At 42.0% G+C, this 26,935-nt stretch overlaps 1 protein-coding gene across 16 annotated transcripts in view; it reads right to left on the bottom strand.

Moving 5' to 3' along the window:
• The window catches only part of Anks1b (ankyrin repeat and sterile alpha motif domain containing 1B), a 1,021,560-nt gene that overhangs the window by 394,774 nt on the left and 599,851 nt on the right, over positions 1 to 26,935 (bottom strand). For 13 of the 16 annotated variants that reach the window (XM_051139823.1, XM_051139820.1, XM_051139819.1 and 10 more), the window contains one exon: positions 13,874 to 13,980. In XM_051139823.1, the coding sequence (XP_050995780.1) occupies positions 13,874 to 13,980 (107 nt within the window). Of the gene's footprint in view, positions 1 to 13,873; positions 14,430 to 14,594; positions 14,614 to 14,715; positions 14,793 to 26,935 lie in introns of those variants that run through there. The other 3 variants (XM_051139812.1, XM_051139808.1, XM_051139810.1) reach the window with 3 other exon arrangements.

Below are 26,935 nucleotides of genomic sequence, written 5' to 3'. Positions count from 1 at the left end.
CCATGCTAATTGCAGGTATGTCCACTTGCCAGAAGAGCTGCACCCTGTGCCTTGGTTTGTCAGCCAGCACATCTTTCCCAACCTATCAAGGACAAAGTGGTATGTTCGTATGACGATGTCATAATGAAACCTGCTGTTTTGAATGCCTACTTAAAAAAAAAAAAAATAAAGACTTCATGTAAATTTCTGCTGTGGAGCTTAGCCCGAGTCCCTCAATTATAGTTGCAATTAGTTACAGAGCTGAGGGGCATGCATCCCTTTATGTCTATTTCTCTAGTGGATGGCAATCTTTGTGAGAGGAGGGACCATGTATATCATCATGAGAAAATAATTTGAATAGCTAATATATATAAAGCCCATAGAACAGTAGTGCCTGGAGTAGAAGTAAGACATTTATTATTGTCACCCTCACGACCAAACTCATAAGGTTTCCATATTATCTGGCACATGGAAGTGGCTACAGAGCAAATATTTCTTCATTTGGATTTTTTGGAACAGTCTAGAGGAACTGAGTTTTATTGTTGGGGAGTCAAGCAGCAGTCCTGGGTGCAGGCTTGTGCTTTAGTGTTCCCAGGGCTCAGTGAGTATCTGAAAAGAACAGAGGGTCAGGTGGACAACAAGTACGGTGTGGGGGGGGGGGGACCCCAGCATGCTCTAATGACATGAGCTATAGAAGGTAGGCTTTCCACTGGCTCTGAGATGGAAACCTCAGTCCTTAGAATGGTGGCTGTGGTGGTTGGTACCGTTAACCTAACAAGAGTGAGTGTTGGCTAGAAAACATGTATGTGAAAGCATCTTTCGACTGGGTTAATCGAAGTGGAAAGACCCACTCTGTGATTGACATGGTCTGATGGCCTTGGATTCTGGGCCTAATAGAAAGGAGAAAGCAAGCTGAGTGCAAGCAGTCTCTGTCCTCTGCTTCCTGGCTGTGGATGCCAGGCAGGTAGTCACCTCATGCTGGCCATGCCACAACTTCCCTGACATGATGGGATAGACCCTCAACTGTGAGTCCAGATAAATGCCTCTTTCCTCCAGATGTTTTCTTCAGACATTGGAGAACATTGACTAACACCTTCTGTTTGGGAGAAACACCCATTGTAACCAGTAAATTCCTTTTCATCAACATTTGCTAGAAATAGCCAGTAGATCAGCCACAGGCAGACGTTGCCTTGCTTATTGCCCTTGCTGCCTGGGTGTGCGAAGCACACGTGTGTGCTGTCATAGGGTAAGATGTCCCTCCACATGGTGCATTCGTAGGGCAAGAACCACGATTTTGCAAGAGAGGGAGCATTTTCATTCAGAGAAGCATTAGATGACCCTGGGATGGTGCCCTGTCCAGCATCCCCTTTGTTTTTCAAATACTACCTACCTTTGGACAGGACATCTGGACCTCGTTTGTTCTAGATCTCGTTCATTGTTCACAATCGTTCACCCCATCCCTCAGCGTCTACACTAATATCACTTAAGCCCGTGTCTGTCACAGAGAGCCTTCTCTGAGCGCTCCAGATGACAGACACCTCTTCCTTCGAACATAACCAGTCACGGAGATATGGCATTCAGTCTTCCCATTGTTACAGCCAATGACATAAACACACACTGTTGACTTCCGTCACTGCTCGAGTGTGCAGTGCTACTGAGCAGTCAGGAATGGCAGACTTGGCTTCCTGAGTGCACTGTAGGCTCTTTAAGCAGACACTGTATTGTGATTCTCTGGAGTCCCTTCCACAGCTATCGCTGGTAGATGAATAGAGTGTGTGCACACTTCATTCCCCTATGAACAAATAGGTGCACCTTCCCCAAAATCCATTACAAAAGATTTTCCTGAAACTTTCACCAAAAAATGTTCTGCTTTTTACTTCAGATTGCCAACGCATCCTGAAGGACTAAAGATCCAGATATGCAAAAAACAGGTTTATATTTTAAAATGCTACAACACATTTCACATGTTTTATAGTATGCGAATAGTGGAATGCACGTTAGATTATTACTCCTTGGGGACAGCACTAGTACATCCCTATGCACTCAAGCATTCCTATGCAAATTATTGTGCAGGGATGGAGAGCTCAGTGGTTAAGAGCACCAGATGTTGCCCAAAAGGATCTAGGTTCAGTTCCTAGAGTCCATATGGTGGTTTGCAACTATCTGTAATTCTAGTTGCAGAGAATTTGGTATTCTTTTCTGACCTCATTGGGTACCAGGCATGTACTTGGTGCACATACATACATGCAGGCAAAAGCTCATACACATGAAATTACATGAATAAATTAAAAAAAATTAAATAAAGATTATCGTAATCTGAGCAGCTTTAGTTAGGAGGACATTTTATAATGACTGCGTGTACCTGAGCGGGTCAGAACTAGAGATGGTCTAGTTCTCTGGGTGACCTACAGTATTCTGCCAGTGACTTGCACTACCGGAAGGTCATGAGCCCAGTGTCTTACTTTTCCAGGTGTGCGCACAGCCAGTTCATCAAGCTCGGCTGTGAGTATGAGTGGGAAAAGATGGTGCAGCTTCCCGATGGCCTTTAGCGTTGCTTGGTATGAGGTCACTGAGGCGGGCAGGTTCTGGATGCTTTGATGTTCCTAGGACCGTTCAGGTGACCCTCTGCCTCGTTTCCAGTGTACTCCGAGGGTGAGAGCAGTGGGGTCTTGTGCAAAGAACTTGTGTGCCTCGCCGCACTCTGTGCTGGTTCGTCAGTGATTCTAAAGTGCTTTGCAAGCTCAAGGGGGGCAGATTCTCTCATTGTCAGGATTCATTGCCTGCCAGAAGCACCCGGCTGGCCTTAGTCTAGTTCTTAACATCACCTTGCAAACTAGGTAGGACTATCTCCAATTTTCACATGAGAAATGATGTCAACGAAGGTTAAGTGACCAGTCCACATTCTCACTCCAGGTAGAAGACAAAACCACGCTATGGAGATGATTCTATGCCTTAAAGTGCCTCTGTCTTCCCAATTCCTACTTTTCCTATATAACCTGATGACTGTGGATCTAAAATAAGCGTCCCCCGTGGTCTTATAATGCTAACCCATCTTACTAATAAAACACCCCCCTATTTTCTGATAGCCCACTTCCTCTTGGTCTTCATGTATCCCAGGATGGCCTTGAACTGCCAATTTCCCTGATCTATCTCCCAAGTGCTGGGATTATGTGTACCTAGCTTTAAGGAAGTGCTGGAGCCTGAACCTAGGACTTTGTGCTACCTAAGGATTATACCAACTAAACTATATCTGCAGCCCCGAGGCGGCCTTTTAAATAGCTCCTCTATCCTCAAATCTCCGTTACTATCATTATAACTCACCAGAAAATGCAAAGCATCAAAGGAAACACAGCTCTACCGTCTGCACATCTACCAGACAAGCCAGTGGTCATCCTCCATGTCTTCCCTTCAGTTGGAGAAGAGATGTCCTTACTACTGACCAGTGCCTCTGCTTGTCTCTGAATCCTAAGCCTTCCCACCACCATTCTTTCAACCCATTAAAGTGTTGGAGAGAGCGGGGATACAAGGCATATACCTAAACATAATAAAGGCTATATACAGCAAGCCAATAACCAACATCAAATTAAATGGAGAGATACTCAAAGAAATTCCTCTTTCTTCTCCAACGCTCTGCTCTTCTTCTCCGTCATTCTGTTCAATACCTAAACGTGTCTCCAGTCTCTCCTACTTAAAACACTTGTATGAATCACCTTTTAGCTGCCAGCTTACTTCGGTGCTTCCACCATCTGGTCCCCAGCACGTCCTTTACTAGCTGTCTGCTACTTCTTCGGTTTCTCCTCATGGACTGTGCGCAAGCCAAGGTTTCTGTGCTTCCAACACCAGTGGTTACCTTTCTAGTTCCACATGACTTCATCTCTCATCCACCTTTTACCCACTCAATTACTTTTCCTGAAAGGAGGTTTGCAGGAAAGGTCATCGCCGGCTTAGGCACTGAGTTTGTGGAGCCATGAGACTATAGAAGAAGGTACAAAAGAGCATCAAGGATGCAGGTAGGAGTTAGAGAGGCTCACAAAGGAGACAGAGAAGTACAGCCCTGGGATGGGAGATGCTCAAGTGACACACACCCAGGAAAGAGACAATGGCCAAGAGAATCACAGATCATAGGTGGATAAGGTTAATAAGGACTAGAAAGCTGAAATTGGATTTGGGCAGTTAGCAGTACACGGCTGGTCATCACTTATAAATAACTTCAGGTCCAGCAGAGGCTGATGTCACCAAGCCTGACTTACTGAACTGAAAGGCAAGCCAGGGAGTACAGACATTTCTTCTGAGAACCTTTGTTATAAAGGGAAAAAATAGTAAGAGGACCGGCCCAAGGGCAGAGAGAGCTGGAAGGGGAGAGTTTTGAAAAGAAATAGGCTATACCTAACCTTTTTTTTAGAGATCATAAAGAGGAAGGCTTACCTAACTCTAAAGCAGTTCTGCCACAACTAAACATAGAATCTAGTTCTTCTGCCACCCAGATTTAGACCATACATGTAAAGCACACTCCACATTTAACATGGCTCTATTCTTTCTACCATGTCATAACGACTCAGTACGATGTCAGAACGACCAGGAAATTGACGAGATGCATTTTCTGACTCTGATGGACCATTCACCCCACTTTTCTCAAAAGAGCATCACTGAAACCCACCCACCACCTCTTAAGTGGCTGAACTGGCCTAGATGATCTCTTGCCTTTGGGCTTTTGAAAGGCTAAGGGGTATCTGGAACTGATGTTACCAGCTTGGATGTTACTACTAAGTTTGTTCCAGGGCAGCAGATAAGCAGAAAGACTATGTCATTATTCACGCCCAGTGAAGCCCAGATGCTCAGCTTCCTCTTTATGGGACTATGCTTTTCTGATTTAAATAATGTGGACTATGACTCTTATCAATAAACTTGATGTATTTTAGTTTCTAGGACTTGAATTCAAAGATCACCTTCAAATATATAGAAGAACAAACCCATTTTTTTATTCTTGCCAGCCATATAAACAGACATTGGCCAATAAGCACAAGATGTCTTACAACTCTTTATATGGAAATCCTGATTAACTTTGCCCAATAAAAGGAAGATAAAAACAAAACAACCTGAAACTTAATTCTATGGACTGACTGAAGTAACAGAAATCAATGAACTGATGTTCAGAAACCTGGGACCAAATCATTCATTTAATTTTCTTGCCTCCTCTATAACCCACTAACTAGTGTCTTAAGGGCTCTTATTTCTCAAAGTTATTTTAACTCGTATGGTCTTAAGTGACTGGATACTTCCTAATTCATATGACAGACATGGGTCAGCTTACAGAATCTAGTAAGAAGGTAGCAAGGGGATTGCAGTGATCTGTGGGGTATTGTCACCTTGTCTTTCTTGCCTGGGTGGTTTTCCGGATCAGAACATATAGCTACTGGTAACTCATTACACCTTAGAAACAACTGCTACCTGAGGACAGATCATGTCTTCCGTGAGCACTGCTGCTGTGAGATGTACTATCCCCAGTAGGTATGAGATGAATGACTCAACTCAACAGGCTTCACAGTCCCAGGCAAATCTGGCTTAAAATTCTCCTGTAATTTTGTAACATTGTGTATGGTGAGAAACATTCTTATGTCTGAACCAAGTCCCTTTTTTTTCTTTCTTTCTTACCTTTCCTCTTGGAACTCTTTTGAGTCGCTATCTCCCCAAGAACAAGAGTTGTTCATGCTCTCCTGCTTGTCCAGATTCCCACTTTCTGAGTTTGTCTATCTATGATGTTCCTAAAACTACTAGAAACTTTTGGACTCAAACTAACCCAGGGTTGACTTTTGGCTTTAATTTAGTTAACCAACTATTTTTTTATTATAGCCATGCTTAGTGATATGGGGAACAATAAAGGATTCATATGTACACATTTATTGAGGGTCGCTACTAATTTAATTATGCCATCCCCAAACTGACATGTTAAACTCCTAGGACTTTAGAGTGTAAACCTTATTTTGGAGATACGGTGTTTATGGAAGTAATCAAATCAAATGAGGTCATTAGGCTAGTCTATAAGCAAGTGTAACTGCCTTCCTTACAAGAAGAGAAATGTGCACAGAGTCATGCAAAGACACAGAAGACAATGTCAAAACATGGGGTAAGGTGGCTATATTCAAGGAAACAGGCCCCCACATAGCCTTTCCTCAGAGTCCTCGGCAGAATCAACCCTGATGATGCCTTAAGCTTGGATCCACTCTGAGGCAACTGTGGATGGACACGAAAGTGAACACTTGCTTGACAACACAGATTCTGCCTTGGTTAAAGCACTGACTGGTCTTCTTAAGAAATAGTGGGGAGGGGATGGAAAAGTAAGATGTAGTGAGATAATAAAAGAGTAAACCTATTGAAGACAGGATGGAGCTTTGAGAGTGGAACCAATAATTCCTGGGTGCCTTCAGTTGAAACATTTTCTGAAGAGGCGAACGAAGACTAACTACAGTCAGAGAGGGTGCTTTTCATCACATAGAGAGAGCTGGCTTTGTCCTCATGACTCTGCTAACAGTTTTCTCAAACCATGTTGAGCCTTGTTCTCTTCATTTATAATAAATAGAGACATACTAACATTTATTGATAGATGTGAGAACTACATTGGTTAATTTATAGGAACCAGTATACTACTTAAAACATTCTATTCATCAATGTTGAAGAACTACCATTATGCCAGGCAGTGTGCTAAGCTTTGGGAATACAAATGCAAATAATGGACAATCTATTCCTTTAAGAAACTCCTCTCTAGGGTAGAGACAGAGATCTAAACAGATTAAAATAATCGCAAAAGAACATAAGGACTATCCCCGGGCTAAAAGGAGAGCACTGTGGGTGCACTGTGGGTGCACTGGGAAGGGAGAGCTGGCCCCCTAAGAGACAAGGTAGCCTCAGGAACTATTTCCTCCAAGAAAAGATGCTTAAATGGATTTGAGAAAAATCGGGTGAAGAAGGCAGGGAAAGGGATTCCACACAGAGAGAAGACAGACTTGCTTTACAGCTGTGTTTCTCTAGATCTCAAGCCTCTTCAGTCGCTTGCTGAAAATACATTCTAGTCTACAAAACACCGTCAAACTCCTGAAGTCCGCATCTTGCTCTGACTGTCTTCAGCAACATGCCGAGGCTATCTTTAAACAAACAGAGCCTCAGAATCCCTTCCTGTAGCCATCTGCCTGTTGCCTGCCTGCCCCCACCCAACGCCTTCTCCTCCTCCTAGCCTTCTCCTTACTTGCTTGCTTCTGCTTTCTTTCATTAGATGATTTAGAGGAAAGCTCATTTCTAACTGTGGGGCAGGGCAGCCAACTATGGCCCAAAGACTAATCTGCCTGTCCTAATACGTAAAAATTTTACTGGAACAAAACCAAACCCATTAGTATTCATATCATCTATGGTCATTTTATTGCAACAACAGAGACAGAGAGACTCGTTCACAGAGACCATACATCTTGCCTTTCCCACAGATTCACAGTCTGGTCCAATATTTATGTAGGGTGGAATTGTATGGTGACTCTTGGCAGGGACTGGTGTGCGCAAAGCCAGGCAGTGAAGAAAAAGCCTGGAATTCAGTTTCCTACTACATGGGGAAGGAAATAAGAAGAGATAAGGGCGGAGGACTAGCTGCATCCAGCTCACCGGGGATCCCAAATATGAGAGTCGTGGTGTGGATTTCGGAAACATCTTACCATCTCCTGCATATAAGAACCTCTGAAGGGTTTAAGCACTTTGGATGAAAGCGAACCTGTGCAGCCGGGGTCACTCTGGCTTGCAGCTGCAGCTAACATTTATTTGTTGGGCGTTTCTTTTTATGCCAGATCTGGGCTAAACGCTTCGTATAAATACACGCACATGGAAGTGCGTAGTGAGCGGCTGCCTGGACAGTGCTGGAAACCAGGTGTAAAGACGTAAAGCAAGGCAGGCAGACGTGGATCTCAGAGCATGTCAGGAAAGCAGAGGATCCCGAGTGGATACACAGGGACAAGCAGGAGAACAGAGTGTGGGCAAGGGCAATGTGATGTCCCATAGCCAGGGCCAGGAGGTAAGGAGTGGAGACACAGGACCTCAGGAGCTTAGAAGGTTAAGAGAAATGAAGTGAGGGGGGCGTGGGTGAGAGTTTGTGGAGAAGCGGATCAGGGCTGACTTGGAAGAGAGCAGTTTGTATGGGAACAGGGCTGGATTACAGAGAGGTTAGGGAGGTCACAGCCACTGAGCGAGTTGCTTGGGAGATCTACTCTTCTGAAGAGGAAAGGAAATATAACTCTAGCTGAATTTCTTAAAATTACTCTGTAACTCAGCACTTTCAGTAAGCTTTTAGAGTCGTGATGCAAATTCCTCATCCCAAATATCTGGTCATTTGAAGCAATTCTGGAGATCAAATTATGCAAATGTGCTCCAATGCCTAAATTAAAGGCTAATTCGTGTGAACATTAGTTAGTAATGGGAGCTACATTACTGGATTATTAGAAAACAGGGCAACATATTTTAATGCTTAAAAATCAAGGTAACTTCCAGCCGAGGAAAAACGTTCCTTTCCATCACCAGATTGGAACTATGGCTGACACCCTCCCCGAGAGTCACTCAGCACGGTCACCCATCCTGACACATGCTCTTCATCTTGGACTTTCTGTGCTGCACCAGCAGTCAGTCCCCTTCCCCGGGCTCTCTTGGCACCAACATTGTGCCCTGCATCTTTGAACGGCTTGAAATATTAAGATAACCATTCCCAAAGAGCATTGCTTCTAGATTCCTCAAGGGACTGATTTTGCAGAGGAGTGTACCAAATCGTAGAAAGACAAGACCGTGCTAATAAGAAGTCTTCATTCCTTCTGTCTCCTCCCACCCCTCCACTGTCGCTGCCACCTCTTATATTTGCAACTAAGCTGTTGTCCAGATTAAAAAGAAATGGCTCCCCTTTGGCAGTGACTGTTAGAGATGAACAGGTATTAAATATCAGTGGTTGAAAAAAGTCTTTTGCAAGAGCAAATTTACCACGACTGTCCGAAATGTGTTTAGGAAATTATAGCGGCTTTTGTACCATAAGGCCACCCACTCGACTCAAATCCCAACCAGCTGTAGAGATGGGGAGGCGAAGGAAACAGGCCATTTTTCTCTTATACCTTTAAATTGCAGAAACTTAACAGATTTGCCTGAAAAGAGTATTTGAGTAAGAAATCATCACGGCAGTGGTTAGTCTCAGCCATTGGGGCAATTTATTTCTGTACTTCACAGGACTAACTTCTTACTTGGATGGTGGTTTGCTAAGACTTAGAAGCTCATTTTTCCTGGCTAGCTGCGAACAGAGCTTTTACTACAGTGAAGTTCTGGAAAGCATGAGAGATCTGTGGGTCCATGTAATTAGCATGTAAAATGCACCACAGACATGGGAGAAAAGTCTCAGTCTGACATGTACTTATCAGCATTCTCTTGATTGCATCCTTTGTTCAGTTCTATCACGGTCAATGGCTCCATGGGTCTCTCTCTGTGTCTAATGGGCACTGCTCACTTTACCCCCTAGTAAGTGCTTTATGAATGCTAGCCACTCAAGTTCACAGAAATGCCACTTTGTGTGGGACTTCCTGTATTGCTTTCATAATTGACTCCATAAAGCTTTCATCCTGAACACTTCAACAATGGTCAAACCCTCCCAAGTCCATAGGTCAACAAGAGACACTGAAGAGAATGACACAATGTAAAATTTCATCCTCCCCTCCTTAAGAATTTACAAATGGAACTGTTGGTTAATGATTGCAGTATATTAGTCCTCCTCCAAGTAATATAAGCCTCATAATACTGCCTCTACCACCAGTCTGCTGTAGGATTGCTAAGCAGGTATTGCTTTCTCCTTGACTTCCGGCTCCAAAAGACTGTTTGGACTTTCCTTTATGCACTATAATTTAATGTCAGAAAAAAAATGGCTGAGTGGCACTGACAGAAAGACGAGGGGCAAGATTCCTATCTTATAGTCTACGTGCATGAAGGAACGCTTGTGAGATGTGCATGCAAATACTCAGGACAACAGTATACCCCGACTAAGGGGAGGGTCATGTTTTGTTCATCATTACATCTCTAGTAATTAATAATTCTTAGCGCATGGAAAAATATTTACGGAGGACTCAATTCCTGAATGAGACAATTAGTAAGCCATACTCTCGTTGTCAAAAAAAAAAAAAAAAGGTTTTTAGTTTATAAACGAGACTGGCAGTACAGCCATGCCAAATCCGCTGCGTTTACAGGTGGATTTCTATGTATATAGCGTTATGTGAGTTGAGAGAAAGGCAAGGGAATCACACACAAAGCAGGCTTGCCGAGTGTCTGTTGTAGTTGAGTAGACAAGGTACACACTCATGTGGGAAGTCAATCCCTAACTCCAGAGACAGAACGATGGCTGCAAAAACACAGACACTACACAAGTTCAGAGAAGACATACCACGACTGACTAGAGTCCTTAAGGAAAGTTATGTAAACAAGACAGGGAGACCTTTGAGAATAAAAAGTACAGGGGCAAAAAGGAAACAAGTAGCCAAGGAGCAGGAAGAGGGCACAAAGAGGAAAGTCATAGGAAAAGACACAGAGGGTTTGAGACTTTGACAGCTTAGGAAGTAGTCACCTAACTTAGAAAAGAAAGATGGTGGTAGCAATCACTATAGCAGGAAAAAAACAAGCAAGCGCATTCTGTGCAGCAATGGGTACGCCCCTAAATTCCTTGTTGGGAAAATAAGCAACGTTAAAACTTAGTCCTGTTACATACATTGCAAAGGATGAAGAAGGGGTGAAAAGCTCGCAGGACCCCCCCCATCTCCCACAACACTCCTCCCAGGTCTGGCGAATAGCACGTAGATTGTGTTTATGAAGAGAACAGATGGGATGTGTGTCTTTACAGGAACAGGCAGGGCGGGACCAGGGATGACACCAGACACGTGACTTGTGATGTCAACACACACGTGACTTTCACAAAGTCTTAGCTGGTTTTGGGTCGTGTAGTGGCCCTTCCTGAACGATAGCGACTTCGGTTTATTTTATATTCTTAAGGGCACCTTGGATCTCAGCCGTGTCCACAATATTCTACAAACAAGCATGAACGCATAGAGCAGTTTATAATTTATTGCCCTGAAGATATGGAAAATGATTCTTGTATCTATAGACTCCAGGTGAGTATAAAGCGCCTGAAGGAGACGTGATGACAGTTGATCAACATTTAAAAGCATGTGGGGAGGAGCTTCCTGCTTCTCCAGCCATGTTCAGAAATCACTATTAAATAATCTTTACTAAAGCTAATGATTGCCATTAGATAAAATCATCCATATATTACATTTATGTTTAAGAGTCTATATAACAGATTTAGCAAAAAAATATTAATCTTTCAATAAATATTTTCATCAAAAATTATTTATAAGAAAGTTCTATATTTTGTAGCAATAGCATATTGATTAAATGAAATATTAGCTCCAGAGAATGTTTCCAAGACAAAGTGCATGCATGGATGTGCTACGACATTTTTACCAACATTAATTATACCCTCTTGCTGCCCACCGCGTCTTCCCCTAAAAAGCTAATAAGACCTACACTATATCATAGTTAATGGGAGCGTGGTGCTTGTTGCTTAGGCAACGGAATGAATAAATGCAGGTCAGAATGTGCTACCAGAAATACAAAAGCTAGGATATGATGCTGAATAGAAAACTGAGCAGGTCTAACAGATTTTTACATTAATGAAATCTGTTGCTTGAAGTGGGCCAATCACAGTGTGCTTCAAGTTCAGCATTAAGCAGACAGTGGCCATCAATGAACAACTGCCACAGAGGTAGACATTCTTTTTTCACAATATTGGCAGCAAACAAACGGTGCATGACAGCGTGCAGTACACTGATTGATGACATCATTTCATGATTTGCTTCATTTTCATAATTAATTAATCCTTCTACATGGTAAATCAAAGCTGTCTTTTTTTTTTTTTTAAAGTTCTGTCTCGTGGTACAAGTCTTTGGCTTGTCTGAGCTAACAAGGTGATCTTATTTCCTGGAAGATCACATACAATGCTTGGAAAGAAACAGGTAAAGCCACACTCTATGATTAGACTTTAATCTTCCCATGGTGCTCAGTATTTTTGCCTTTTGGATACATTTTGCGCACAATTCACACATGGCTGTTCCTCGCACTCTTTACTCAAATTCTTCCTTTAAGCCCAGTGATTACTTTTTTAGTTAAGTCCGTTCAAGTACATTTGTCCATAAGTGTTTAATATTCAGAGGAAAATTAAGCTGAATTAAAGTCATTCGGTGTGGTCAATTAACTCAGGGAGTCTAAAACCCAATTTCTCAAGGACTGGAATAAATTCAGATAAGGGCTTGGGGATGACAGGCCCCGTCTCTGGTGGAGACTCGGGGAAAGAGTAGCAGTGTGGAGATGTACGGTCAACACAATGAAATGATAGCCATTTTGTTTGCTGGTTCCTCTAGTTATTAATGCCATCTGTTTACTTCCCTAAGTTAAGTCTTAAATCTGCTCACGGCTGTAACAACTTCCACTTCCATCCTGTTTCAACACCCACAGCATCTCTGCTGCACAACCAGTGACTGATGGACACGAGAAAAATAAACGAATAGCTCATTATTAAAAACATAGTAAGATTCCCCATAATGGGTTATATGCATATATTACTTAATGGTCATCCAACGGGCCACATTTATGTATTTTAAAAAATCCTTGTAGGCATATACACGTTTTGTAGGAGTAGAAGTTTAACAATCTTAAAAGCCTGAAAATCTGTAATAATTCAGTCAAGTCTGAAGAAAAACAATCTCCAAAAAAAAAAAAAAAAAAAAAAAAAAGAACCCTGAAAAGATATGATTAGCACTCAGTGTTTATGCTGCTGCTGCAGGTGTCAGCCCCAGCATTTTGTTTGAAGAACTATTAAGTATGCCTACGAGCTGGTGTTGCGTTACACAGTTATGATATGTAGGTCTCCCCAAATTTAGGCACTAGTGATATGTGTGATGGGACCTTAAAAGCAAGGAAAGGTAAGGAAGGACTGTGACGTAGTTTAAAGGGGCTTAACAAGGGGAGCTGGTGAGCACTGCGGGAGGTCTAGGGATGATTAGAGAACTAGGTTGCCTTCTTCACCCCTCCTATCTTCCTCCTCCTCACCAATATGCACTGTGAGAAGTTTGCACACACTTGGCTCACACTGCACCTAGACCAGGACTCACAAGTGCACCAACGCATTTGGTACATCGGCCCCTTTCTAGACACTGCCAGCTAACTGACCCTAAGGTTTGCTTTCCACCTAAAGTGACAAACCATACTTCAATGCTTTTCAGTCACCGTGTGGAAGGAAGCGCATGCTCTCCCCAGTTGACCGGCTTAGCAGCTAGCTAATGAAGGGCCGTCCGTCCGCAGGATTTAAACTGTTTACTGAATGATTAGCAGGGGGGGAAAAATGATCTTTATAGCATCAACACAGCGAATTGTTTAATTAATCACAAATGCTGATGGGCAAGTGAACTAACACGTCTCCAGATTTAGCTGAAGCGTGGCTCAATCTAATTGTATGCTAAGATTGCAAATTTATAGGACAAGAAAAAAAAAATCACACAAAGAGTGACATGGAAAATATATATGTGTTAATCTTCTTTCAGAGCCTATAAATAGAGCTCTCACCAATTCATACAACGCACATGCCTAATGGATGCATATCGATCCCACTTCCTAGTCGGTGTCTATATGCACACGGTAAGTTCTGTTCTAAAGGCATCCAATTTTCCGACGCAGCCACATATATAAAGCAGGTCTGTTTCCCGTGCAAACTGGGCTGCCTCTGAGCCACGTAAGACACATAAGAAGCAAAGACAGACAAAAGGCAGCTCCGCGGGCACAGAGAGCATCTTACCATAAACTGCACACTGTCAAATCCATTAGCCATCAGGTGGTTCTCGTACTGAGGTAGCCCAATGCTTTCCAACCATTGTCCCACTGTTTGGACAGGGCATCTGGGTCCTGTAAGAGGGTGGAGAGGGAAGCGTTTTAGCAGGGAGTAGCCGTCCACGGGGTAATAGCGGTAGTCCTGGGCTGAGAGGTGGCATTGCCACATGATGCTCCTGGGGAAGTTGTTATCAAAGGAGCCCGCCAGCTTGACAGATTAACGTTCTCAGCAGGAGAGAGAGAGAGAGAGACAGAGAGCACGCGAGCGAGCAAAGTCAGAAGCAAAACATAGTTTGCCAGGCAGGCTGTGGAGTGTGCCTTGATCCTAGCTCCACATTTCTTACATATTAATCTCTACTACCGGCCAGTGCGTCACACAGCCCCCAAAAAACCAGGCAGGAGAAGAAGGCATATCAAGCTGTCAGCTTAGGCTGCTCTGCGTTCTATGTGCCTGCTGGAGTACTCCACAGTGAGCACTGCACGGCCAGCAGCCAGAATTCCTTTTTTTATCAAGTACTCCTACACTCATCAGTATGCAGCTCCATGCTCCTTGCTCCCCCTCGCTCGTTCCCCTTCATTACCCAGCCCAGGCTACACCTCGCATTTTCAATAATAGCCATCAGATAAGGCAGATTTTTTTTTTTTTGTCTGCAAGCTGTAAGCCCGCTGTGCTGCCTCCTCCTACACACCCATCCGAGCGTCAATCTTGAATGATGAGAGCAGTCAAAACAAATGCAGAAAATAGCAAGACTCAAAAGCAAACCAAAGTGCTTAAATCTGAATCGAATCTTCATCCTGGTTATACATTACCGAGAGCTGTTTGTGGTGGGGGTTTTACGTTTCAAAAGACACCAGGAAATGCGAAGCTTGAACTACGGCTCATAACAAGGCACACCACAGGTTCCTTTTCCCCTCTCCTTCCTCGCCTTTCTCCCTTTTTAAGATGCACCAGGGGGAACTGTTTCTGATGGAAAGGCTTCACTGTGCAATTATTCTTTTTCCTTACTATGTGGTATCAACGTGAACCTCTTGGAGGATTTTTTTTTTTAATTTTTGATTTACTGCAACATATAGAAACTGCATCATAATCTGCAAGTCAAGATAATTCATTCCTGGCTTGTTCTAAACATCAACATTATTAGACACAAGAAGAGCCTTTCTCCACCGCCCCCCCCCCCCCAACCCTGGTATTTATAACTCTATCTACCAGGCATCTCATTCTAAAATATCTATAAAGGTAACATTAGCTGGGTAGAATTTTTTTTTTTTTAATAAAGAAGAAGAGCCCTAGCCAAAAATAATTCAAGAATAACAGATGTAAGTGTGTGAGTTTTACTGAATGGCAGACAGACTGAGTAATTTATTTAATAATTGAGAGAAACCACAGATTAATAATAGAACCCACAGAACTATTTCATCAGAGAAGAGACTTCAGGCGAGCTATGAGGAAGGCTAAGCTACCCTCATCCCGAGGAAGGACTCTTGTCCCATTGTTCCTGGAAGACCATCCATCTTCTGCTTGAATGCTGCCTGAGACGGGGCTCTCACCACTCAGCCAAAGCCTCCATTCGTTAGAAAGATATTTTACTTCCTACCTAACTCCCACTCTCTGGCTCCAGCTCTTCCTTTGGAGTCACGCAGATTGGGAACAGAGGCTCTTCCACATCGAGTACTTTAAAAATGAAAGACAACCCTCACAGTACCCCGGCGCTGCCCCCCCCCCCCCCCCCCGCCCGCCGACTCGGCCTCCACCACACACACAACAGTGCCGGGTACACAGGACGTGCTCAATTAACATTTATTGGGTAAATGAATTCTTTTCTTCTTGAACTCTCACCTTTCTCTGTTTCTTTTTCTTTCTGTTTAAGGCCATTGCCAATCTCCTTGATGTATAGACATTTAATCTCAAAACAGCAAGCGCCCTTCTTCTACTGCTGACCCCAATCTCTGAGCTGTAGTTCACCTTGCCCTCTGCTGTTTTATGTTTATGGAACACCCATTTCCCTCAATTTTGTTTCCTGGCATATGGCCCAGTATAATGATGGCCACTACATTGATCTTTAAACTCGGCTATATTTTTAATCATTAAAAGTGTTTCATTTCATTTCATTTGGCTGTGTGTGTGTGTGTGTGTGTGTGTGTGTGTGTGTGCACGCACGCGCGCGCGTGTGTGCGTTGTGTGTGCACGCATGTGCCCATGAGTCGGTTCCTTGCTTTCACCACGTGGGTCGCTGGGATCAAACCTAATCAGGTATGACAGCAAGTGCCTTTGCCCACTGAGCCCTTTCTTACCCTCCTACCCATGGTATTTTAAAAAATCTAATTTATAAAGAGTGTCAGAATAATCTAAGACACAGCCTTGATTACTAACCCTTGTTTCGAAACCCTGCTGTGCTTCCCTGATGGGTTAAAAATGAACTTTCACTTCTTGGTGATATGTGGGGTTTTCATTGAGTTTTATTGACCTTCTCCCAACATCTCTACACCCCTCTTATACTCCTCAACCAGGACCATTCTATTCCTAGGTATTAAGTTGTGCCCATTACGTCAACGAATAAGCAAATGAATGAATGAATGATTCTGAAAGTAGGTTTCGGTTTCTTAGTAAATAAAAAGAGAAACTCATTTTAAGGCTTAGACTATTGTATAAAAACACTTCAGAGAGGTTACTGGTTGTTACTCATTTCAAAAATATTTATATAGACTTCCTGAATTCTATTATTTTACATTTTAAAATTTCTGGTTTCTGTTTGGTAATTGTCATATGTTAGCGAAATGTAAGGGGGACGTGAATTGGGAGGGAGGAGGGACAGAGATCCTGAGGCATGTTGGTTTCAGATTTTGTTTCAGTGTTTTCTCATGAGTCAAACTTCTAAAGAATCCCGATTTAGGCCTGAAGATCACATTTTTATACTGTCTAAATATATTCTTCATTGTACTTAAAATACTTTCTGGGAGTCTTGAAATCCTTGCAACACACCACTGGGCCGGCACCTTTTTTCAGCTAGGACCTCTGTAATTTCCCAAAGTGAGATGCCAAAAGGGAGCCGGGGGAATGGACTTAGAACCATTGTGTCCCGAGTCATCGTGTGGGTTGTTGTCACTGATGACAAGGAGACTGAAGCTCAAACGACGTGATGGGACTAGGGACTTCCCTTTGGCACAGTCTTCTGAAAAGAGAATTCTGGGAGCTCTACTGTCAGAAACAAGTACCAAGGCTCAAAATTAGGGATAGTAAAGAACAGAAACAAACAAATTCCAATACCTTCCCCTTAAAACAAAACAAAACAAAACAACAACAACAAAAACAAAAAACAACTGGAAGGACCTACAAAGTGTTCTAAGACCAAACAAGAAATGAAGAGAAATTTATTTTTAAGGCATTTCTAAACTGGTGAGATCAGAGTTTCTAAACTGGTAAGATCAGAAGATTCTGGGGTCCGTTGGTGACAGTGGCTCCCACTTTCCCTTGTAGCCTAGTCCTTTCCATAGACACAGGTCAACAGGCACCTTCTTTCCCCAGCTCCCAATCCACAGATACGGTATCTCATCAGAAGGGCCAGTTCAGCCCTTCCAATCTTCTTGAAGTTGCAGAGGTTAAATTCCCAGTCAGAACAATGGGGAAGTCAGGAGCTTCGTTCATCCACCTAGCTCTTGGCCGTGGGGTAGAAGTCTAATCCGGTTTGGGCAGATCAAAAGCAGTGGGGTACTGTGTGCTCAAAGGGCCCAGGTTCAATACCCAGAAAGGTAGACAGAGAAGACCGAAGGCTATTGGCACAGTCCATTAGTCAGAAGGACAGCTCAAGGCTTTTTGTGTATGGGGAAGGTCATTCTTAAAAATCTAAAGCTGAAAAAAGAAACAAACAAACAAACAAACAAACAAAAAAAAAAAAAAAAAAAGAAAAGAAAAGAAAAGAAAAAAAAAAAGCTAAAGCTGTAAAGCTTGCTTGCCCAGGTGGTTAACGTCATCTGAAGTAGAAGATGAGAAGCACATTATAAAAGCCAGTAGAAAGCCAGACACAGTGGTGTATACTTTTAATTCTAGCTCACCAGGGGCAAAGGAAGGGGGTTATTGAATCCTAACCAACCTTGGGTGCATAGGGACAGCCTGCAATTAAAGGGGGAAAAAATGAAATAAAGGAAAAGAAGATTTGGGTGCTAAATAGCAAAGATGAGGCTAGTATACTTCACTCAGGCAAAAAGTATAAATGGTACCCTAATTTCAAGAGCCAGGGAAATGGAAGAAATAAGAGCCCTCTGCCATCAGAATGAAATTCAAAGCCTGGCTTCCAAAACTTCTCCTCCTCAGATTTAGCTAGACCACAGTTAAATGTCAGGGAACCAAGACAAAATAGTGCAACCAGTTGGTGGCTAGTAAACTTTCATATCTACCTATCAACCTGTGATACCAGGTGAGGTGCAAGAAACAACAGATAGAAGGGGGCAAGATGACAGTGCCTGACCAGGCAACATCTGTGAATAGACGAATACAGTCTGTTAACACCCACTCAGCGGAATATTACTTGGCAATAAAAAGAAATGAAGTGAGGCAGCGTGCTACTCGGAAGCATCATGCTAGGTGAAGGAAGCCAGCCAGAAAAGCAACTGTCATTTGATCTCGTTCCTAAGCCACACATGAGACAGACACATCTGTAGAGTCAGAAAGGAAGCTAGGACTGGGAAGGGACTGGAGGTGACATGCGGAGTCACTATTAACGGATCTGGGAGTCTTCATGGAAGAGATGAAAATGTTTTATAGCTGCTTGTAGAAATGGCTGTCAACTTCTGTGAATCTACTAACAATCACTGGGCTGTACATTTTAAACGGGTAAATAGTAAATAAATTATGGCTCAACAGCTTTGTGGCTCTTAAAAATAAAATGTAAAATAAAACTTACACTTTTAAGTTCTTGAAAACTGAACATGCATTGATTATTTCACATATGATATACGGCATATATACTGCTATTTTGGCACTTTGCTTTTTTTCTTTTCATCTTCGCTTTTCTTGGTCATCCCTCCCCTAGTTCCTTCCTTCTGTGTGTATCATCCATTATCCTTTCAAAGATATTTGTATTAACAAGCTCGTGTGAAAATTCACATATATTTCCTTATTGTTAAATGGCACATACATAATATTCACACACAAAGGCAGATATACTCAGATATATATAAATATGTGGGGAATTTTAGCACTGTTTCACAAAAAGGAATCATATCACATTTGCTCTCGTGAGCCTTACTTTTCCTTTCTTTTTTTTTTTTTTTTTCGAGACAGGTTCTCTCTGTGTTAGACTTGGCTGTCCTGGACTCTCTTTGTAGACCAGGCTGGCCTCGAACTCAGAGATCCACCTGCCTCTGCCTCCCGAGTGCTGGGATTAAAGGCGTGCGCCACCACGCCCCGCTTGAGCCTTACTTTTCTGATTCAATAATGTCTGACGCAAATTCTATTAAAGAAATTATTTAATTCTAACTTAGTATTTTAACTTTAAAAATAAGTTCATGGTGTTGGAGAAATGGGTCAGTGCTTAAGAGTGTGTGCTGCCCTCACAGAGAACCTGAGTCTTGCTTTCAACACCCATGTTGGGCAACTCACAACCATCTGTAAGCCCAGTTTCAGGGGATATGCACATCCCCACCTCTGGCCTCTGAAGGCCCCTGAACTCCCATGCATACACAAGTAGGGGTGAGGGAGAGAGGAGAGAAGGACAGGGAGGGGGGACAGAGAGACGACAGACACAGAGAGACGACAGACACAGAGCGACGACAGACAGACGAGACGAGGACACACAGATACGAGAGACACACAGACGAGAGACACAGAGACGAGCGACACAGAGAGACGAGAGACAGAGAGCGAGAGACACACAGAGACGAGACACACAGAGACGAGAGACACAGGTACGAGAGACCACAACGAGACAGAGACACACAGAGACGAGAGACACACAGAGACGAGAGCACACAGAGACGAGAGACAGACAGAGACGACAGACACAGAGAGACGACAGACACAGAGAGACGACAGACAGAGAGAGACGAGAGACACAGAGAGCGACGAGACACAGAGAGACGAGAACAGAGAGACGAGAGACACAGAAGACGACTGAGACACAGAGACGAGAGACACAGAGAGACGAGGACAGATAGAACGAGATACAGAGATAGACGAGAGACAGAGATAGACGAGGTAACAGAGAGACGACGAGCACATAGACACGAGACACATAGACACGAGATACAGATATACGAGATACAAAGAGCACGATATACACAGATATACGATAGTACATAGCTACTAGATTCAGCGAGACTATACGTATACATACTATATACGATAGATACTATACGTATATATACTATATACACACATATATATACTATATACACATATATACTATATACACATATATACTATATACGTATATATACTACATACACATATATACTACATACACACATATACTATATACACACATATATATACTATATACACATATATACTATATACACACATATACTATATACACATATATACTATATACACATATATACTATATACATATACTACTACTATGCAGTCATTATATATGTATATATTGTACGTATATGTTATATATGTATATATAATGACTGCATAGCCATCCATAATGTGGATATTCCACAGTTTATTCAGTTTTTTGTATTGCTCTCTAGCATAATTTGCTTATTTTCTTTAATGTTTTCAGGCCCACATGTAGTTATAAGAACAAGTCATAAGCAGAGACTCTCTAACACTTTGCCCATCCACCCTTAGGCTTTAAAAGGATTGTACAGTAACCCAGCCAGGTGACGCTGATAAAATCCATTGACTTCATTCAGATTTCACCAGTTTCACATGTGCACATTTCTGTGTGTTTATTCCTATGCAACCTTGTTGCACGTGAAGTCACGCGACCACCATTGCAGGAGAAAGAATCTCACACCCCCTTTTATGGCCACGGCCACCTCTCCCCTTGTATTCCACATCTTCTGCCAACATTAATTTGTTCTCCATGTCAATTATGCTGTGATTTTAAGAATGATACCTGAGTAACACACACAACATGGCATACTTTCTCAGAGTTGGCTCTTATCATTTAGGGTGTGTCCACTGAAACCCACCCAAACTGTCCTGTGTCAATAGCACAGCCCTATTCATAACTGAATAGTGTTTCATGGCGTGGATAAATCGACTTGTTAATTTTCCACCCATTTTTGCCAGAGTGGAGATACCATTAGCAAAATATGACACACTCTCTAGTCACTCTATGTCCCTCCAACACTGGTGACATTAACATTTTGTAACACTCTACACTCCTTTTCTCTTTTTTCCTACAACCGAGTGTGACTTCTGGATGCTTCTCACTTACCCATGTGGCCCATTCGGAACCAGTTCTTAGAGCTTGCTGGTATTTGCTAAGGTGATTGTGTCCTAGTCAATTTCTTTTTGTATTTTATTTACTTTTACATATATATTTATACTAACACACATATATACAATAAACAACACATAACAAGAAGGACCATGAAACAATTAGGAATTATATAAATGTAAGGTGCATAGTGTTTTGCCTATTTGTATTTGGCAACCTTGGAGAAAACATCTTTCCCTATCTTGGTGAGTCTGAAATTCTGAATGTAAATCAACATCTGTCATATCTCATCTCTATCAACCTAAAACATCTATCTAGACTTAAAAACAACTTAACCCCTAAACAACTAAGCTTAATTGTAAAACTAAACTATCTGGTCTTCAACTCCATCTGAGAGTTGAGAAGGAAGAAAATTAATGATCTGAGAAGTCAGAGAGTACAGGTTAGTAGTTTCCAGAATTTCTAACATGTCCTGATAGCGTTTTCCTCCTATTTAACAAATCATTAACAGGCTTCCAGTTGACCTAGCCTCTTCACTTTGGATTTACTATATTTATTATAGCAAATATAGGAAGGAACCTTCCTACCTCGAGGTCTCTGTTTCTATTTCTTTGTAGCTTTGTCAGACCATTTTCTTACATTTTCAGAAAAAAAAATATATTTCGAGACAGGGTTTCTCTGTGTAGCCCTGGCTGTCCTGGATTCACTTTGTACACCAGGCTGGCCTCAAACTCACAGAGACCTGCCTGTCTAGGCCTCCCTGAGTGCTGGGGATTACAGGCATGCAGCCCAGCTCAGAAAACATTTTAACTGAATAAAAACATAAACAATTTCTCAAACCCTGTGAGAAACACTGGCACTTTGGAGGAAACGGATAGCATCCAGTGATTATGTTAAAAATGAAGAGCTTCAGGTCACTAACTGCCGCATCCACCTTGAGAAAGATGAGCAAAGTGGACAGAAGTTAAGTCCCTAAGTGAGCAAACCCCAGAAAATAAAGATCTCTAAGGATAAACATGACAGACAAAAACAGAAAGTCAATAGAGATAAAAAAAAAAAAAAAATCACTGAAGCCAAAAGTTTCCTTTCAAATGATCAGTAAAATTGAAACACTTCATGTCGGTAAATTATTCAATGACTCAGAAGAGATGAAGAGAGGTTATTGGAAGATGAAGTAGTGAGAATCATGTATGGAAAATTCCATGACTCAAGAGTTCTCTGTTTATTCAACTCATTGTATTCATAGTTAAAAAATCTTTCTACAAAGAAATTGCAGGGCTTGATGGCTTGAGTTGCAAATTATACCAAATATATAAGAAATAACGGCAATTCCACAGAAACACTTCAGAAAAATGATGTTAGGCTAACTTTGACCCAACACCATAATCAGACAGAGGCCATATGAGAAAATAACACTGCGTATACCAACATCCATTGGGCATAGATGCAGAGATTCATAACCAAGCCTTGGCAAACATTCAAGGCAATATGGTATAATCAACACCTCTGGAAGTTCATGAAAGAGAAATAAAACAAAACATATCTAGATTGAAAAAGGAACAAAAAAATAAAGGTGTTTCTATTGATCTATGACACAATTTCCTACTTGTAAAATGTTATGAGACTTACAGAAAGTTTACCAGAACAAATGAGTTTAACAAGATTTTGAGGTACAGGACCAATATATATATAAAAAAACCAATTGTATTTTTGTATAACTAGCCATGAACAATTAAAAAATTAAATAAAAATCAGTGTTAAATAAAACAACACTATATACTATGAATTTCTAAGGAGTAAACCCATTTAAGGCCTTGAGAGACTTGTATAAAACATGGCTGGAATATATCACAGAGGACATAGATAATTTGTGCTAGGGATTATAACACTCAGCATTACTAATTCATTTAGGATTCCCAAATGTCTCTACAGATTCAATCTTGATCAAAACCCCAGTAGGTGTGTTTGCTGTTAGAGACTGAATTGCATGTGAAATGTAAAGGACCTAAAGAAACCAAATGGAAGTATAATTCTAAAGGGAATTTGACAATCAAGCTTCAGCAAAACAAAACAAAAGAAAAACAAAAATAAAAACAACCAAACCCAAGGGGGAAAAAAAAAAACCCTGTAAGTTCTACCCTTCAAAATGTACTGTTAAAAAAAGAATATATGAATATGTGTAAGTCACATCTGATAGCAAACTTATATCATGCATGTTTTTCTTATACACAGCAGTGAAAAATACAGATGAATGTTAAGTGGATACAGGAGTTAAACAGGGGTTTCACCAGAGAAGATAGATGGATGATAAATAGGAATATGAAAAGATTAATCAGTAGGAGGATGCAAATGAAATGTATGAGATCACACTGATTAGAATACCCAAACTATGTCTCCAAAAAACCAAACCAAACCAAAAAAAAAAAAAAAAAAAAAAACCAACCAACCACCACCAACAAAACAACAAAACTGCCTACATTAAAAAGTCTGAAAACATCAAGTGTGGACAATGACATAGGTTGACTGAGACATGGATCAAAGTGGAATTCCAAATCACTGATGGTGAAGTATAAAACGGTACAACCAGTAATGAAATCAGTGTGATAGTTTCTACTGCATGGCCACTCTACACTGCTGGATTCCACCCAGGGATTGGAAGCGTATGCCAGGCAGACACTTGTAACCAAGAACTCACAGCAGTTTTCTCTGTTAAGACTCAACAACTGAAAGCAGCCTGAAAGGTCCATTAACAGATGGACGAGCAAACTGTGGCATATCCATCCAATGCATATTTTTTTCTTCAACAATGAGCATTTGAAACAACAGACAACTATCAAAATAATTCCGCAGAGCAAATAAAATACAGATGCCTTATTGAAATAGTACACTCTGTGTAATTCCATTTATTAAATTTCTAGATAGTACAAACTTTTCTATCATGACAAAAAAAATAAAAAAATAAAAAATCAAACAAAAATCCCCAAATTGATTGACAGTTACCTGGGAATAGGAGGAAAAGAATGGGATTAGGACCAGACAGGAAGGTGCTTTGGGGGTGGTACCCTGGCCCACGTTCCTCATTGTGGGAGTGATATAGTCATCTGTCCAGCATCAACACGTATGCTACTACATGTGTTGTCTCTTGTACATGACTATGTATGGGTGCATGGGGAGAGCAGGGGTTGATGCCCAGTGTCTTCCTCAGTCATCTCCACCCCTGTTGTTTGAGATAGGACCTCACACGGAACCCGGAGCTCTCTGAATAGACTTAACCAGCTAGCAAGCCTCAGGGTCCTTCCATCTTTACCTCCTCTGCTTGGCATCACAGGTGCACTGCACTGTGCCTGGGTTACTCCGTGAGTGCCAGGCTAACTCAGGTCTGCTTGCTTGTGTGACAAACACTTTACCAACTGACCCATCATCTCCCCACTTTGGTGATGTGTAGCCTTTTATAAATCAATTATATACAAATAAGCTGGCTTTAGTGTCTTTTCATAGAAGTAAAATATGAAAAGGAAATAACAAGTAATTTCCAGGGAAAGTGTTGCTTCTTAGAGTAGCCAGGGGATGCTTCTGTGAAAACTTGATCTGAATACAGGAGATGCCGTATTGGTACCTAGGAAAAGAGTTGTAGGCAGTAGAAACAGCATCCTGTCCTGAGTGCCAAGGTGGTACTGAGTGGGAGGAGCCAAGAAGCTGACTTCTAACCTGCTCTTACAGATGTCTTACTTTTGCCTGCATCACCATCTAAAAGGGTAAATGGATGCACTCTCGTTCCTGACCTTGGTCCCAAAACTTAATAATGGTAGTTCTTTTTGAATTAGTTTCCGCTTTTAAAGTATGAGGTAACTCGGATTCTGATTACTTTCAGTCATCTCTTAATTAGGTTCTCATTAATTAGGGAGGGGCAAGATACATCTCTGTGTACTACATGCATTTCCTCAGCGAGCGCGAATGTTTTCTAAGAGAGACGTTTATAAAGTACTTCTTGTACCAAGCATTTGGCTAAGCAATGAGGAGAGAGTGCTGAACATCTCTGTGTGATTTTAGAGCCTCCGGGGAACTAGTTTATCCCTTAGAAGAGAAGGCTCTTGAGAGTAGGGGATTAAAAACCCAGAAACAAGACTTATTATCGTGACCAAAAAGAGAAGAGAGACATTTTAGGCAGAAAACAGCCCTGTGTCAACAGTTGTTGTTTAGTAGAAGATGAAATCGTCATGGTAAACACTTAGCCAGGGGCGATAGCTGTGTTTCTTTCATTTGGAAAACAGCACTTGGAAAAAATGGACAGCCAAACAAGGGCTGAAAAGAAAGGAGCTGATTGGCTCCTCAAAAACGTAATAAATAGTGATTAAATACTGAAGTGACTTTTCTGTTGCAAAGATTATGTCCTTCCCATAATATAAGCCGTAACCGAAGAGGTCACCTATTGTGTGTCCAGACCCATCTATGTGCTATAATCTGAATACGCTCCTCAAATTCATTTGCTGTGACACAGTCGCCAGTGCAACAAGATTGGGAGTTTAGGTCACGGCTTCACCCTATTGACGGCACTAACTTTGATATTAGAAAGGCTTGTGGGAGTGCGTTCACTCTCTTCTGCTATGAGAAGAAAAACCTCTCTTGTCTTCCTGCTTCCTGCCATGTGCAGACATCGTCAGAGGGCCTCTTCAGAAACCAGATGCCAGCACCTCAAAGGGGCTTTCCAGCTTCCAGAACTATGAGAGAATAAATTGCTGTTGTTTTTTTTTTTTAATAAATTACTCAGTGCTCAGGTATCTTGCTATGGCAGTATAAACCACCCTAGGACAAGGCCGTTTCTCATTGTGTGAGTCAAGCAGCGAATGTACGCTGAGCACTTTCTGTGGTCAGGCTTTGTTCGGGTATGCCATGTCTATGAGTTCATTTTGTTTACACAGCTACCTTGTGAATTAGTCCCAACGTTATCATGGCCTTTCTTGGGGCGGGGGAAGACCGTAACACACGGCATCATTATAAATGGTCTGAAGTCATCCATTTGGACTTGAACCCCAGGATCCTCGCTGATGGCTTTACCAGTCACTTTACTCTGCTTCTCAGGTATGGGAGGTCAACTGGGAAAACTTGCCCTCTTGCAGGAGGGAATGCTCACCCACATACATCCATCACATGCCAGTTTCTTTAATCTCCTTGCTCCCATTACCATTCCTGGCCTCTGTGTGAAGCAAAAACAAAAGCAGGGCGGGGAAGGGTAAGTCCTCTCCCTTGGGTATTTTCATTTCATGCCAACAAAGGTCTTTGCTAAGACTGCAGCTGCTATGTGGACTTACCAGGGTACTCTGAAGGTTTGCCATACATGGCTGCTGGCACTCTTGGGAGGGGTGGGGGTCTAAGGGACATGGCTGCGTCAATGAGAGCTGGAGTAACGTGAAGGTTGAGAGCCCAGGTTTCCGAGCCAGGGTGACTGGATTTCAATCTTGGCTCTTCTCCATTGTTTCAGTATTTGCTGCTGCTATTATTTACAGAGCCACAGAAAAAGCAGCATTCTGCTTGGGCAAATCCCCGTGGGTGTGCTGCATTTTGATACCATGCAGGGGACGCCTCACCTGTCTATCTCATTGTACTGTCCTGGTGGAGATGAAATAACGTGTGTGAGA

The sequence above is a fragment of the Acomys russatus genome, chromosome 31 (genome assembly GCF_903995435.1).
Source record: "Acomys russatus chromosome 31, mAcoRus1.1, whole genome shotgun sequence".
Lineage (NCBI taxonomy): Eukaryota > Metazoa > Chordata > Mammalia > Rodentia > Muridae > Acomys > Acomys russatus.
The sequence above is the reverse complement of the archived record's forward strand: the minus strand, read 5'-3'. Positions and strand labels throughout refer to the sequence as shown.